Genomic DNA, 15,168 nt, shown 5'->3' with positions numbered 1-15,168 from the left:
CATATATATTATCAGTTTTAATATTCTTCCTCTCCATTTTACTAACACCCCAAAGCCTCATATAGAAAGTTACTGTGGTAATATTAATTAATACAGCCAGCAATTGATCATTAAAGGAATACTTATCAGGAAAATTGCTAATGTTTCAGCTAGAGGATAAAGAGAATTTTTTCTTTTTCCATTCCCACTTGAAGCAGCAGGCACAAAGAGTAGTAGTTTGATGGCTGCTGGTAATTTTAAATCTCCCATATATACAGCAGATAACATGGCACGCATAGCTCCTTCTGTGTCTCCTCTAGGTGGTTGGCATTCTTAGACTGAACACTCCCCTATTCTTTGTCAGCACTTCCCATCTGTAATCTTAGTTTGAATGCTGCAAGGAAAAGCTTAAATGAAGACCCAGAAAGAGAGAATTAATAAGCTCTACAAGCATTGAAGAATCTACACTGTCCTAGGAGAAGCATGCCCTGTGCACTGTCACCCTTTTATAGTGAAGCATGTCTTCCCTGTGTGTAGAATACACTGTGATAATACCTTAAAATAGTGCAGTCTATGCCCCACTAGAGAAGTATTAAATGCCACTGTCACAATGAATTATTCCCTCATCTAGTTGAGCAAAAGCTGTGATCGTCCTATTCATGTCTACACAGTGCTGTAGAGGAATAAAAATAGTGGTAGATGCTAACAGGTATAACACTGCTAGAATAGAATCATCTACCTTGAAAAAGCCTTCTTTTGTTCCAGCTTGATAAAAAAAAAAAAAAAAAAAATCTAAGCTTAACACAAAACAAAACTACAGGTAAAAAGGCAAAATGTGTTGGGTAAATTAATCTAAATTAGGCAGGGGCTTAACTGTAGAAGATTCTACAGTTAAGTCAAGTATGGGCCAGGATTTGTTCTATGACTAAACTGGAAGTCAGGAGAGCTTCAAAGTGCATGTTCTGATTTATCATATTCCACATAAAAAAAACTCAAGTTATGTGCTCTGCCCTGATTAGCTGGAAAGAAAAGTGAGCATGTAGGCAAGATGGGAGCTGTAGAATGCTCAATAAGGCTCTCAGTAGGATGACTGAAGATCTGGACCCAATGGTTTCCCATGAATTGCTACTGCAAGTCATTCTCTCTGCACTTCTCACCAGTTAAGTAAAGTAGAAAAGAAAAAGCTGACATCCCATTTAGGCTACACTGAGAATCCATATTTCATCATTAGTGTTATTCTGCAGACTTTAGTCAGATGGGTGTCTACAAATCAAGGTTTGTCATCCTCTATTCACTTGAATTAAGTGATTACCAATAATTCATGTTCACTTGCAACTACAGATGCTAGTCTAACAAATATTCCCAAACATTTTTTCAAGTATGTAATCATTTTTCTGCTATTCTAGAGTCACAAATAAGAAGCGTTTATCATTGCCTTACTTTATAGTATAAAAAAAATTGAATGTGAGTCTAAACAGATCTATTTGGGCTGGACAAATTGCAGATTTTAAGCGTCGGGTATTTTTTGTTTTAAAACAGTATAGCATGAAGGTAGACATGCATTTCAACAGTGTTAATCTTTTGCAGACAATGCTAAATCGGGGGATCAGCTGACACAACAAATAGCAATCCAGAGGCACCTTCAGAAACTTGGGAATTGGATAGCCAGAAGTCTCCTTCAGCAAGTGTAAGGACCAAGATCTGTACTTGAGACAGAACAATCCCACACACTGGGAGAGGCTGGGAGCTGACTGGCTGAGGACCAGCCCTGCTGAAAACACCCAGGGGATTATAGTGGAGGCCAATTAAAACATGAGCCAGCAGCATGTTCTCAATGCAAATAAATCAAACAGCATTATGGCTATATTAGGAGTGTGGCCAGCAGGTCAAGTCTCTGCTTGATCCTGGTAGGAACTTGCACATCCCAAAATTCTTCACCTGGCTCTGGATGTCCCAGGTTGAGAATGATACTGAGAAACTGGAGAAAGCGTAGGACAGGGCTCCAAAGATGAGCCTGTCCCCAGAGCACATGATGTGCCAAGGTGAGGCTGGGGAAGGAGGTCTTCCTCACTCTGCCAAAGAGAAGGATGAAAAGTGACTGAATAGTGGCCCTGCAGCTACCTGAAATGAAGACACAAAGACTATGGAGGCTTCAGGATGTAACTACATAAAATCATAGTTGACCCGGTTATAGCACTGGCCTTCTTCAAAATACTTACAGCCCTTATTCAAAATCCTTCCAAATGACAGTTTTGTTTTCCTTCTACAAGTCTGTGAATCTGTTCAAATTTCAGCTCAAACACTTTCACTGTTTCTACTACAGGCTTCCTAACAGAGCATCCAAGTAGGACATCCTTATTATAGGTGAGTCTGTTTTGCTGTGTGACAGAACCGTTGACTGCTTCATCTTGCTATAAATTAACAGAGCACAGACTGGAAAAATCTTGATCTGACTATTCCTGCTGTCTAACTCTTAGGTAACAGATCTTTTCCTCTTCTTTTTAAACAGACAAGCACCCTTTTGTTCTACAGTGTTGGGCTCAGTCACGGACAAGAGAGGATTCATATGTATGTATAAAATTATTTCCTTTCTCTTAACAGCATATTGTTATGTATTATTATGAGATTCTTGTCTTGCATTTACTCAGCAGTGTATGTATTTTTTGTGCTGCCTGAGTTCCTACATATGAGGAGACTGACAGTACAACTATAAAATATCATGGAGGGTAGGTCCTACCATTGGAGTATGTAGAGTATGAGTGTCTTATAAATGCCTTGATTGAGTCCTTTGTATTATTCCAGAATGATCTAAGCACAACACCAATGAATTGTCCTCTTTGGTTGTAAATACAGGAAAAAATAGCTGGAATGAGTCTTAATTATTTTAGCAAGATTGGAATTCTTGGAAAAAAAAATATATTTCTATAACTTAAAATGTGAAAAACAATTTAGAATGTGACTGTTTAAAAAAAAATAGCAAAAATTGTGAGGATTTATACATGAGTATACATGACACAAATATACAAAGGGAATTTGCCTACTACAGAGGCAATTCTGTAAACTGTTTACTAGTAGAACTACAAAAATGTATTAACGCTACCGAAATTTTGTAGCATGTTAATTGTTAGGAGTTGATGTGAATATAATGAAATAATTATAAAAATACCCATAAGCCTTAAGTCTTGAGGTAACTAAAGAATTGTGGATTGCACACAGGCCTTCAGGCCTGACAATTCTGCTTTTAATTCTAACAATCATTGTGACATTTGCACATTGATACCTCTCTTAATGGTATACACTACTTTGTCATAAATATTGAAGCAATATCTCTATTGAACACTACGTTTCATTTCTTAGGCTATTTGTTTGCCTTCATATTTCAGAGTTCATGATAGAAATCAACTAAGCAGTTGTCGCTTATTTCCTGTGTCCCTGTCTGGGTCAAAAGCAGCCTTCTACAATCTGTTCACTTGTAAGTCTTGCATGAAAATCTATTTTAATGAATTAGTGTTTATAAATCCCTCTGAAGAGGAATCTTTTAATGCTAGAGCTGAGGACTGTTAATTTCACCCATGGCCAGTGCATCTACCTTTTCCCTCTAATGCATGAAAGGTCAGATTTCTTCAGACCTGTGTCTGATCCCATGATGCACTGAAGTGACTACAGTGACTACAGAATGCAACTCGTAATTCTCCGGTGCCACAAATTCTTCAGCACACTGAACATCTGCAGCTTTTTTTGGCTTCCACAGTTGTGAATCACTGCAGCCCCCAAAACTCTTTAGCCATTAATTCTACTAAACCAGGACAAGAATCTACAAACAAGACTTCTTCGAGGCATCTCAGATATGAAGGCACTATGGACATCATTTTATTACCCATCACTTTATAGCCCATTATCCGATGGTCGTTTATGCTCAGGCAGGATATAAAAACTACAATTTAGGCCCAGTTACCGTTTAAATCAAATTTGCAGTCACTTTATGCGTAATACAGGACAATGGAAACTGAGGCCATAATCTGACTACACAGAGGCTTTAGTGGCAAAGCTTGTTTCAACAGATTACCTTTTCTAAATGCTCTGCAACCAGGTCAGTTAAAGCACTGCAACGCAATACCATTCAAATCTACAACATGCACTTAAAAATGTTATTTGATAGTTTGCTGTATTGCATTTAAAGATGTCTCAGCAGAGGAAAAAAAACCTTTATTTTCATTAAATTAATGCAATTTTAGAACTTCTGCATTGAGCATGCAGACCTTTCACATCAGAGCAACCAGACTTCTTTGCTGACTTTGGGGACAAATTAGTTCCGTGGGTACAGAGTGGAATAATACTAAGCTCATGTAAACAAGCAGAATTTGCCTTGTATACTTGGACTTGCATCCTTAAGGTATTAGAAATGAACACTGAAGTTCAACACATGCTTTGTGATTAAAGAGTAAGAAGTACAGAATCTGGTACTGTTATATGAATACAATAACCACCTATTCTGAATGTTCTCTGCGAGTCCAACCACTAAGTGTTTAAACAAAAATTACTGCTGTATTTTCATTCTAAACTGTTGACCAAAATCAGAAGAGGCCTATTCTGACACAGTGGCTGCTTCTGCAAGAACAGGAGTCTGGGGAGAAATAATGGGGAAATATCAGGAGGAAGCTTGCAAGATTTCCCAAATTTTCAATTTTAATATCTATTTGATCTAAAAGTTAAATCTCTGCAACCCCAAATGTAGTCCAAACTTAATCTGCATCCAGGCTCCTCAGCAAATTTCTGATTGTAAGAAATATATAATAGTCTCATCTACTTATTTTTAAGACATAAAAAGGGTCCAACAGAAAAGGCCGTTTTTCAAACAACCTGCCAATTCTTAAGTCATTTTGTAAAATGTGCCTATTAATCAGCTTTCAGAAAAAGTTCTCTATGTACAGCCAAAGTTCTGTACTTTGTTGATGACCATTTCTGATTTTAGAAAAGCAAGCAGTTTAAATGTTGCTGAAGTGTGCTGGCTGCTGACTGACACCTTATTTGTTGTGATACCTGAGTGCAGTGAACTGTTCAGAATCTGAGTATGCTAAAAGTAATCCAGAAGCTCACATCTGTTGCTTTTTATCACAAGAGCTATCTAGTATCAGAAAGACGACCTAATAAACATTTTGAAAAAGAAAACAACAAAAAAGCAGAACAAAACAAGCCTCCCTTGCTAACATAAAGTGCTGTATTATCTAGGGCATTTTTTCCCCCAGCCATCTGTTTTGAACTGGGTACATGCACAGAACTCAAATTTTATGTTCATAGGAGAACTCTTTCAGAGACTGTACAAGAAATCTTAAACTCTACCTTATTCTTAACAGCCAGAAACAGAAACTGTGATGCCTTCACTCTCCTTGTAAAAGGAGAAATTATAGCCTTCATAAAGATAAACAAGCACTTCAGATCATTTCTGGGATGATGATGCATTCTGAAGAAGTGTACTGAATCGCTTTTTGTTCCTCCTACAGCATTCTTTCCCATGGAACAGTAAGTATCCACATTCTAATGTGGTATTAAAAGCATAATGTGTGTAAGTCTTAGAGAGAGGGATTCCTAACATTTTCTGGGAATATCAGAAAATGCCAAAAGACACTATCTAATGGCTGCAAAATGCATTTCTGAAACATATTTTTTCTTTTTTCCTATGCTGCTACAAGATAGAACTTTATGTATATTAATAGCTTATGACATCGTGCTTACTATCCCTTTTACAGGATGATGTTCTAATGTTATCTTCATGTTAAATTGGTTTCTTCTTTGAAATAACAAATAAGCTGTACAATTCCATCAATTTTTAAGAAAAAAAGAGTTCAACAGATCATCTTTTTCAGCACAGAATATGGCATCTTTCTTCATTTCTTCACATGCTATATACCAGCATAGTACCGTACTTACCAATAAAAGACATTTGAACAGTGCTTCTCAAAATTAGCCCAATGTCTAACATTTCCATCCTTCCAATTGTATAAGTTGGAGAGCCAATAGTTCTAAGTGCATTTCTATGGGACAATACATGCCATTTTGCACAGTTTCACCCAAACCCTATAGTTTGAGGCCCATAATAGCTGAGTCAGAAAAGCAGGATCCCGGTAGTGACTTCAGTGGTACTCGGTGTGGGCTTTGTGTGGGTACAAGAATGCTGTATAAATAGCATTTACATGAGTAGGACCCAATTCTGGGCTGTTTCTTTCCTACAAGATACATTCTTTCATGCAGTCTTGCTTATTGTACGTTAGGCACAACTAAAAACTGATTTTATACTAGTTTTAACTAGCTGATATTTAAGAAAATAAAAACCAAAAACCTTCTGCTTTTGAAAATTAGAAAGTGGAACAGCAGTTTTTCAATTCTTTCTCTAACAAAGATAGTGGATGGCTACAAAGGAAGAAGCTGTCACATAATTAATAAGGACAGAACCAGAAGAAGAGAGAGTGGGAGATGGGAGGAAAGACAGAAAAGAACAGACAACTGGAGGAGGCAAGAGGAGGAAGATGTTACAGAAAACTGGGCAATGAAATAAGGGGCTTAGCAAAGGACTGAAGGAATAGAGTGGCTATGGAAGAGAGTGGGAAGAGTAAGAAATGATTCTTAGGTTAAAAAAAAAAAAAAGAAATGACTTGAAGAAAATGAGGACATTATAGCATTGGATAGAGAAATGTAGTTTTTGCCTGGAAAGTACACAGCAGTTTGGGCACTGCTGCATGTAAACTTAATGATTAGTATCTCTGATTTAACTGAAGTACTATCCTGCTGTGAACAGATGATGGAAATTGTATTGCAATTGTTTAAAACCACCACCACCAACAAAGAACAACTGAATTTCTTTGGCTCCTGTCAGCCGTTTTTTATGGGTATGTTGCATATCTTGCTCTCAAATTTCTCTGCTTTCACCCAAATTTCATGTGGTGGGATCCAGTATGTCTGTATCACCCTCTAAGGAGATCCAGGAACAAAGGCTCAGCAGGTTTTGCAGGGTGAGATCAAATATATTCGTATATAAAGCCTATTAAATGTATTTCTAAATTCGTTTAATCATAGCAGATGTTTTTACAATGAATGTCTTCACAGGCCAATTTTTTGTTGTAGTTTGCTTTCCCCCCTCCCCCCCCCCCCCCTCTGGTAGAACTACAGCCTGATCCTAAAATTGATTCAATGCATAAAGATAGGAGAGATGGGAGTGAAAGGAGGAAGCATCATGGCAACTTGTTACTTAAGAAAGAGGCAGGGGCAAGCATGAAATATCCCCAAAGCAACTCACTGCTGTGTCGTTCCTCCTGATGGTCATGTCAATTCTCTGCCATTTCCTCATAAAATTCACAGAAAGAGGTATGCCTGGGGAAGGAGTCACAACTTTGAAGATGCTATTTCTACGTACACTAGGCTCAGAAGACTGACTTCAGTCAGTTCCTCCAGAGGCCCAGCAGGTGTAAGTTAAACATTCTGTAGACAGGGAAGATTTGGATAAGAAAGATGTGTACATCCTGCTTTGGTTTTAAAGCCCTTTTCTCTTTGCATGCTTTGTTCCTGCTGTCAAGATAAAACAGCATTTTGATTTAAGGAAATCGTTCCAGAGCCTTCATGCAGCACAAGGAGCTATTTGGCAGTGCTGAACTCAGTCTTGCCTGCTGGGCACTGGGTGCTGCAAATTGAGATCATCTTGGGTTTCTCAACAAAGAAGGGATACAGGCACGAACTCAGGGAAGGGAACAGAAGTGCTATTAGCCCTGAAATAGTGACGTGCACTTGTAAGGTTGCCTCTAAGGCTAGAAATGCTGATTGTCATGTCATGAGACTGGTACAACACCAAAGACAGGAAATGTTTCTAAATATGCTCTCAAGAGCAGTTCCTGGCTGGCAGACAGCAGGCCGCACTCAGCACCGTGCTCACCTCAGCCAAACGCTCCACTGAACCTGGAGACCACAGGCCTCGCAGGTGCTCCTCTTTCATGTCTGGTTGTATTTATGCTCAAGCTAGAAAAATTTTAAGCTTCCAGCTACAAAACACTGACACAGTGTTAATCCATACAACACAAAGCAGTTCTAGTTCCTAGTCTGGATATAGTTAAGGACAAATGGGAGTTTGTAATGTGCTGTTTATGAGAGAGTTTTCTTTGCAGCCCTCCTCCTTACTTTAAGATATGATGAGAGACGGATTAATACTGTTACGTGTGGGGTTATTTTTGGACTGGGATATAGTAGAGAAAAAGGTGAAGAATTCAATGAGGAGAGGTTTTTAACTGTAGGTTTTTGTGTCCCAGAGCTCCCACATTAATGTACCAGGAGAGCCATAAAAACACAGAGGAAGCTAACAATGGGGACAGACTCCTCAAGCATCAACAAAGGCCTGTTGTTCCCTACACTACTGGCAGCCCCAGCAAACTTCTCCAAAGTTCTGTTCAATCTTCATCATGCTGTACATCCTGCCGTTAAGCTGATCTCTTCCACGAGCCTGGGCCTTCTTGTTCAGTCTCCATCTCTCTCACTCACGTTTCTCTCTTTCCAGTCTTACTCCCAAGTATATTTGCAAAAGCAAAGGAGATAAGGCTGAAAGATAGGCTGCTTATTCACCATGTGACCTTAAACACCTGCTTAACTGCATTTAATCAGATATTGACATGGCTTGCCAAATCCAAATCAATTGACAGGAAATGTAAACAAAAAAAATAATGCAGAAATTAACAAACAAATTTGGCAAATTTCTTCCAAATGACTGTGACTGTCAGACTGGTAAGTATCAGAGGCCAAAACCAACTGATGAATGTATGCAACTGTGATTACTATAATGAATCTCACAGAGCTATCACTCACACAGGGAATGATTTGGTGTTTCAACAAAAGCTCAGAACCGACCTATGCCTCAGATATTCCCATAATACATCATTAGAAAGCAGTACATTTGTTAAGGAATTTGAAATATGAGGAAAATAGGACTAAGTATTAAAAGGGATCGAGTAAAATATTTCCTTTGCAAAAGAGTGGGTTTTTCTCCTCATTTTTGAATGTGTAAATGTAATCTTTGTAATAGGTTTGTCTAACCTAGAGATGCAGAGCTTGAAATGCCCTCATTTTATTCATTTTAGGTTGCAAATTTTAACACAATTTCATATAAACATCTACTTTTTCCTCCATTTATACATGTTTTGAATTCCATGTGCAACAGACACATACACACAGATGTTTATTTCCTGATACATCTTTTCAAATTCTCCTAAGAAATATCTGAAAGTGTTTCAAGTCAGGGACATTTCTGAGACACGTACTTAAGCAAGTAGTTAATGTGCACTGTGTATTTATTTGCAGATCTCAAAGAATCCTTCACTAAACCCCATCCTCCACCTGAAAGTAAGTGAATGGCAGTTATCTGGTTTATAGATTTGCCAAATTCTACTGGGTGTCTGCTGAGCCTGTAATCTTCTTGAACTACCGCTTAAGAGTGGGCTGAGATCACCAGGGTTTCTGCACAACTTCAAAGCTCTCTAAAGCAGAACTGTGACTCTCAGACTGAACAAATGTCGCCAGGCTGTGTGCACAGCTTTGAAGCTCCTTGAACCAAAGCCATTTGTTTCAGAGAGTTTACAAATTCAGTTAGGCATATCTAGAGCACATGAAAATTCTAAAACGTATCAGATATTTTTTGGAGTAAGTAGAACTTCAGTGATCAAAAATCTGTGTTGTTGTTTTTTTTTTTTTTACAATCATCTTACACTACCAAAACCAATTCCATCTGGTTGCTATCATTAAAATTTGTAAACAGAAACAAGTTTCTAGACCGTATGTAACAAGAAGAGTCCCTGTGAGATTACACGTAGCAGCTTCTCTGCAAGGACAAAATCCCTTCGTAGGAAAAGCTCCTTGCCTAATTAACATTCAAATAGTCATTAGAAAATTTCACCAGTAGCTGGAGAAGGCACACAAGTTTTTAATTTTCAGAAGTTTATATGTAGTTACTAATCAATTTTAATCTGGAAGTGAGATACTGTCTTAAACGTAATGTGTACAACAGCATAAAGACAGATGGAATATTTCTTGTTAACACAGAGACTTGGGTGGACTTGTCAGCAGGAGAAAGTGGGTTTTCTCTTACATAAGTAATTAGGTCACCAATTAATGTCCCTAACACTCAACCTGCATCCTGCAACAGAATTAAGGACCATACCCAACCTCCTGGTCGGGTGCCACAGATGGAACATCAGAGCTTTCTCTCACATCAAATGGTGACAACATTATTCTGTCCTTTATTGAACAAATGTTAGTTTATGTTAATCGCATATTTATTTATCTTTTACATATTCATAAATAATTAAGTTCTCAGAACTTCCAGAAATAGATCAGCTTTACTTTAGGAAGACTGAGAATTATAATGAATCTTCTCAAGGATTTTCAGCTGCAGCCAGAATGAATTACAAAGAAAGAGGGTAAAAATGCTCTGATTTTATCTACATCTTTCATACCCTGGCAGTTTTATCAAACGGGGAGATGGGAGTGGATCTGGAAGAGAGCTCCTAATTTCCTTCTAACATATCTGTTCTCTGTTGTTCCATTCATTCATTCATTCCTTACCCCATCTTTCCTTTGCTTCTAGTACTTCTCTCTCTCCACACATTTCCTTTAAGGGATTTTTGTTCTTTCTATTCTTGACTTGCTACCTTTCTCATTTTCATTATCAGTGCTTTGTTTCCTTCAGTTTTCATCTGTTCTTTTGCCCTTTCTCTTTCCACTTTTATTTTGACTACACAGCTACCACTTCATATTCCGTTCTTAGGAAACATACTTTTGAAATAAGCCTTTAACTTAAAGCAGGAGACAAAATTGATTGGTTTTCATCTTATGTAATAACAAAAGATCACAAACTTCGGCCTGAAAATAGGAACAGTATTTGTTAAGGTAGAGCAGTCAGAACTAACCTAACCTTTCTGGCTGCTTCAGAGGCACACTCTGAGGAACATTATTTGAGGAAGAAGAAGAGCCATAGCCTAAAGTCAGTTTCTTTTGCCTTTGTGTTTTCAAGACAAGGTTTTTGCCAAATGCAGTCTTGTCTTTGGCTAATACATCTCACTCACACTGGCTTAAACTGGTGTATTGCTGCTGGGTACAACTAATATGCTAGTATTATATGAAGTCCCACTGTTTTTGCAAAAGCTTTAAAATAATTAGAAATTATCTTTTTGTGCAATAAATATATCACTTTTACAAGCAATCTATGAAGGTGACTTGCATCTCTTGTAAGAAAACTATCAGAATTGTTTTCAAGGAGGATGACTTTTTCATTCCTCTTGTATGTGAGGCTATTGATTACTCACAAAAACCACACAGGCTTATTCTCATCTTCCCAAAAGTGGTATTGCACACATTGCCATGCCTGAATATTCACTCCCTTCTGCCATCTTCACTGAGTGAGCCAATATCATGAATACAGGCAGTGGCTTGTGACAATCTGATCTGGAGTTCACAGCCACCAGGCTGGCGACAAAGCTTGACAACTGCGGTAATTCTGCATGGAAACTGGGAGTGGAAATGTAGTGCCCTGGGAGGAGAGGGGCAATGTAAGCCTTTGTAACAATTGTAACTAAATGCACAGTAGCCATTTACATTATAGCCTGTATATCTCCTGCATCTCATCATCATAATATTAGTGCTAGGCATTGCTAAGAGAATCTAAAAAGTTCTCCAACCTCCTTGTGCAACTGGCAGGTTGCTTTCATGGTTTGTTGCCCAGCTAAGCACTCAGGAACATGTTAAGCTTCATCAGAACAGAGGCCACCTTCCATTTCTTGCTAACACAACCGGTGCTTTGAAATGCAAGAATGTTTTTCATGAGCTTTCATGCTATTGATCATAACATCTATATTTCAAGCTGCAACTGATATGTACCATAAAAATAACTTTGTGTGTAATCTGTATTTCTGTTCAGTATATGAACTCTCACGAATTATGTTTCTCCATCTTTTGGGGCCAGTGCATTAGTGTTGAGTGATCAATGAGTGATAACACTGATTTATCTTACAAATTCGCATTTGTGGAATGACTGCTGCCTGAAAACAGTAAAAAACCTACCTGGCCACAAGGAGCTCATGACAGAGCATGCAGATTGTGGTTTTGGAGGTTAAAAGATGAAAACTGACCAGAGAAAGGGGCTATTCATCACGAAATTGAGGCATGACATCAGCAACTGAAAAGTAAAAACCTGAAATTGTTCTTATAAAAATAGAAGCATAGCACACACTGTCTCAAGTACTCAGTGTTTTGCTACTAGGAGCACTTCAGCAACTTGTCTCACAAAGCTAAGAGATGAATGTTGTTGAAACTGTGCCATTCTGTGTACGTGACTTCAAGAACTACATAAGTACAAGCAACAAAAGTGACAATTTTGAGAAGAACCGATATTTATGAGAAGAAGCTACAGTCCTCTAGGAGGAAACGACTGCCATGAGAATGACTTCATAGGAATACACACTTGGGGCTGAAGTGGAAGCAGAGAGATTTCTATACAGCAAAGATAATGCAGATCCATATATACACAAATATTTTTAGTGGCAGAAATCTTTTGACTGGAATTAAAATATACTTACTTGGCTTTCCATTTTATATCACCAGTACACAGATCAGCTAATACTAAGCCTGCCTTTTTGAACACAGAATAGAGCATACATTTAACTGTAAGGCATTACCGCACTCTGCTACAAATGCCTGTTTGTTGAGCATGATTTATGGAATGTAGTGCAAGCCATAGGAAGAACAAATTAAACACTGCAAATATTCATTCTCACTTCAGTTCTAAGGATTTGCAGCTGTTATGTGATACAGTACCCAAAAGAACGCTATAAGCAGAATGGGGGAAGCTATCGCATTGATTGTATGAGCTTGAACATAGATCTTGAACAGTAGAAGGCATAGTTAGCTGCTAGCCAAGGTGAAACTGATGTTAGTCTTTGCTCTTTGGAGCAACAAGAGCAGCTGCAGAGGCTGTAGTTTGCCTGGATTCTTAATAAGGGCAAGAGAGCCAGGCCCCAGTATGCACAGCAGTCTCTGGTCAGTTATGGATGGGCGATGACAGGTTCTAGAGAAAAATTCAGTCTTCTTGAAAACATTTTAATGACTCTTACTTATATAGCAAGCTGGAGCAGATCCTCAAGCTGTTTTCAAACTTGTCTGCAACTGAGATGTAGTTTCATCTGAAACAGAGCGCTGCATTAATTCTGCATCAGCTTTTCTGAAGCTAACACTATGAACTATATTTTTAGCTAACACTATGAAGTTTTTTTTGGGGGGGAGACAAAATAGAGTTGGTCACATCTGTACCTTGACCAGAACACTCACATTACCAGCCTGACTTTGTGAACAGAGACCGGAAATACATTCTCACTAAATTCTGGTATCTCCATGCATGAAAAAGGCCTTTGCCACACTGTTAAGAGTTGTTCCTTATTCTGAGCAAACCTGACAGCTCTCCTCCACGCCTGACCCTGACAGCTTCCATCTGCAACCGTTTTCCAGGAGTTCTCCATTGCTTTAAAGGAAGCAAACAAGTATCTATCCCATTCCACGACCAGGAAAACTGAGGCACTGCAAGTGCTTCTTCCCATGGAAACTTCTAGTTGAAATGGAAAGATGTGCGTGATCTGCAAAAAGAAACTAAACAGTGCAGCACCTGAGGCTGCAGGAAGTGCTGATGTCAAAGCCCTGAACCGAAGTCAGGCACTGCCAGCCCCTCGCCCAATCTGCAAAGCACACACAGCTCCTCGCCCCCGGGGATGCACGACCCAGAGCGCAGTGCCGCGCAGGCCGGCGGAGCCACCCCTGCCCCAGCGCCCACGCTGCAGCCAGCTGTGTGGGGAACCTGACGGTGGCTGCTGGGCGCCGTACTGTGCGTGCAAAGAGGAGGAGGTGGGGAAGCGAGGAGAAACCCAGCGAGCGCTCTGCAAAGGCAATGAAACGCTGCGCTCCCTGGGTTCACACGGGATTCGCTGGAAGCTCCATCCAAGTGGCGATCGGTGCGATACTACTTAATTTACGACATTAAGAGAGGGAAAAAAAAAAATAGCAGAGGTAACATGGCTGCATTCGGAGGCACGAGTAACGCTGTTCCTCGCAGTCGGAGCAACACGAAGATCCTTACGTCTTTCTCCAACAGCGGACAGGGACCGCAGCATAACCTTCCCAACGCGTTACCCCGACGGCCTCCGTCACGCCGGCCGCGATCGGCGAGAGGTCCCGGGGCCGCCTTACGTAACTCCGTGCCCCGAGCCGCCCTCGGCACGCGGGCAGGCGGCCCCCCTCGCCCTCCGCGTGCGGATCGGGGCGGCCCGGCCTGCGCGGAGCCGGGCCGCCGCGGAAACTTTGCGCCGCGGGGATCGCGCGCTCCGAGCCCCCAGCCGGCGAGGAAGTTGCACCGAGCTCGGGCGGCGGCCTCTGGGGGCAGAGGGGCGGCAGCGGGGGCTGCGCAGAGGGGACTCACCCATGGTGGTGGTGCCGCGGCGGCCTCCTCCTCCTCCTCCTCCTTCCCCTGCTCCCGGAGCCGCCGCCGCCTCTCGGGGAGGCGTGGGAGAGCCGTGCGCGGAGCGGAGCGGAGCGGGGCGAGCGCGGCAGCGGCGCGGAGGCTGCGTGCGGCGCGGCTATGAGTCAGGGTAGCACATCCGGGCAAGGCCGCCTGGGAGACACCCCGCCCGCCCGGCGGCACCCTGCCGTGCCGCTGCCGCCGCCGGGGAGGGGCGGGCGGGCACGGAGAAGGCGGTGCGGGGCCGGCCCGGCCCGGCCGCGGGAGGGGCGGGGAAGGAGGGAGCCGAGGGCGGTGCCGGCGGGGGTTGCGGCGGTCCCTCGCCGCCTTTGTTAGCGGGGCTGAGGGGGGGCGGCGTGGAGGTTGGGGGTTGCTGGCGAGCTCCTCTCTCTGGCGGCCCTTTACCCGAAAGGAGGGCTGAGCCGGGTGCGAGCGATGTGAGATGGGCTCCGCGAGCTCAGATCGGCGGAGGAAGGGAGGGAGCTGCCGGGCGAATTGCGGTTGCCTTAAGCCGTACGTTTTGCTGAACCGATGCTGGGAACTGCGCGGCCGAAAGCGAAAGGCTTCTGCCCGCGGTTGTTGTGTGCGGAGGACATTTTTAACAAGAAAATGAATCTCTGTATTCCCCCGTCCTCTCTACCCTGGGATGTTCAGTTTTTGTA

The 15,168-nt window shown here is 41.4% G+C and overlaps 1 protein-coding gene and 1 long non-coding RNA gene across 17 annotated transcripts in view; one reads left to right on the top strand and one right to left on the bottom strand.

Annotated features, from left to right (window-relative positions):
• Window positions 1–13,436, top strand: part of LOC149918205 (uncharacterized) — a 57,100-nt gene extending 43,664 nt beyond the window's left edge. For 7 of the 14 annotated variants that reach the window (XR_016466105.1, XR_016466111.1, XR_016466102.1 and 4 more), the window contains one exon: window positions 1,567–7,109. This is a non-coding gene — a long non-coding RNA (uncharacterized LOC149918205). Of the gene's footprint in view, window positions 1–1,566; window positions 7,110–9,312 lie in introns of those variants that run through there. The other 7 variants (XR_016466115.1, XR_016466114.1, XR_016466107.1 and 4 more) reach the window with 7 other exon arrangements.
• Window positions 1–14,736, bottom strand: part of RAP1GDS1 (Rap1 GTPase-GDP dissociation stimulator 1) — an 85,026-nt gene extending 70,290 nt beyond the window's left edge. For 2 of the 3 annotated variants that reach the window (XM_031609140.2, XM_031609139.2), the window contains exon 1: window positions 14,468–14,735. In XM_031609140.2, the coding sequence (XP_031465000.1) occupies window positions 14,468–14,471 (4 nt within the window). In that variant the 5' untranslated portion in view covers window positions 14,472–14,735. Of the gene's footprint in view, window positions 1–14,467 lie in introns of all 3 variants that reach the window. The other variant, XM_031609138.2, reaches the window with a different exon arrangement.
• Window positions 14,737–15,168: the final 432 nt, after the last annotated feature.

Source organism: Phasianus colchicus, chromosome 4, assembly GCF_987193195.1.
Source record: "Phasianus colchicus chromosome 4, bPhaCol1.hap1.1, whole genome shotgun sequence".
In the NCBI taxonomy this organism is placed as follows: domain Eukaryota; kingdom Metazoa; phylum Chordata; class Aves; order Galliformes; family Phasianidae; genus Phasianus; species Phasianus colchicus.
This window is presented reverse-complemented; position numbering and strand designations above follow the sequence as displayed.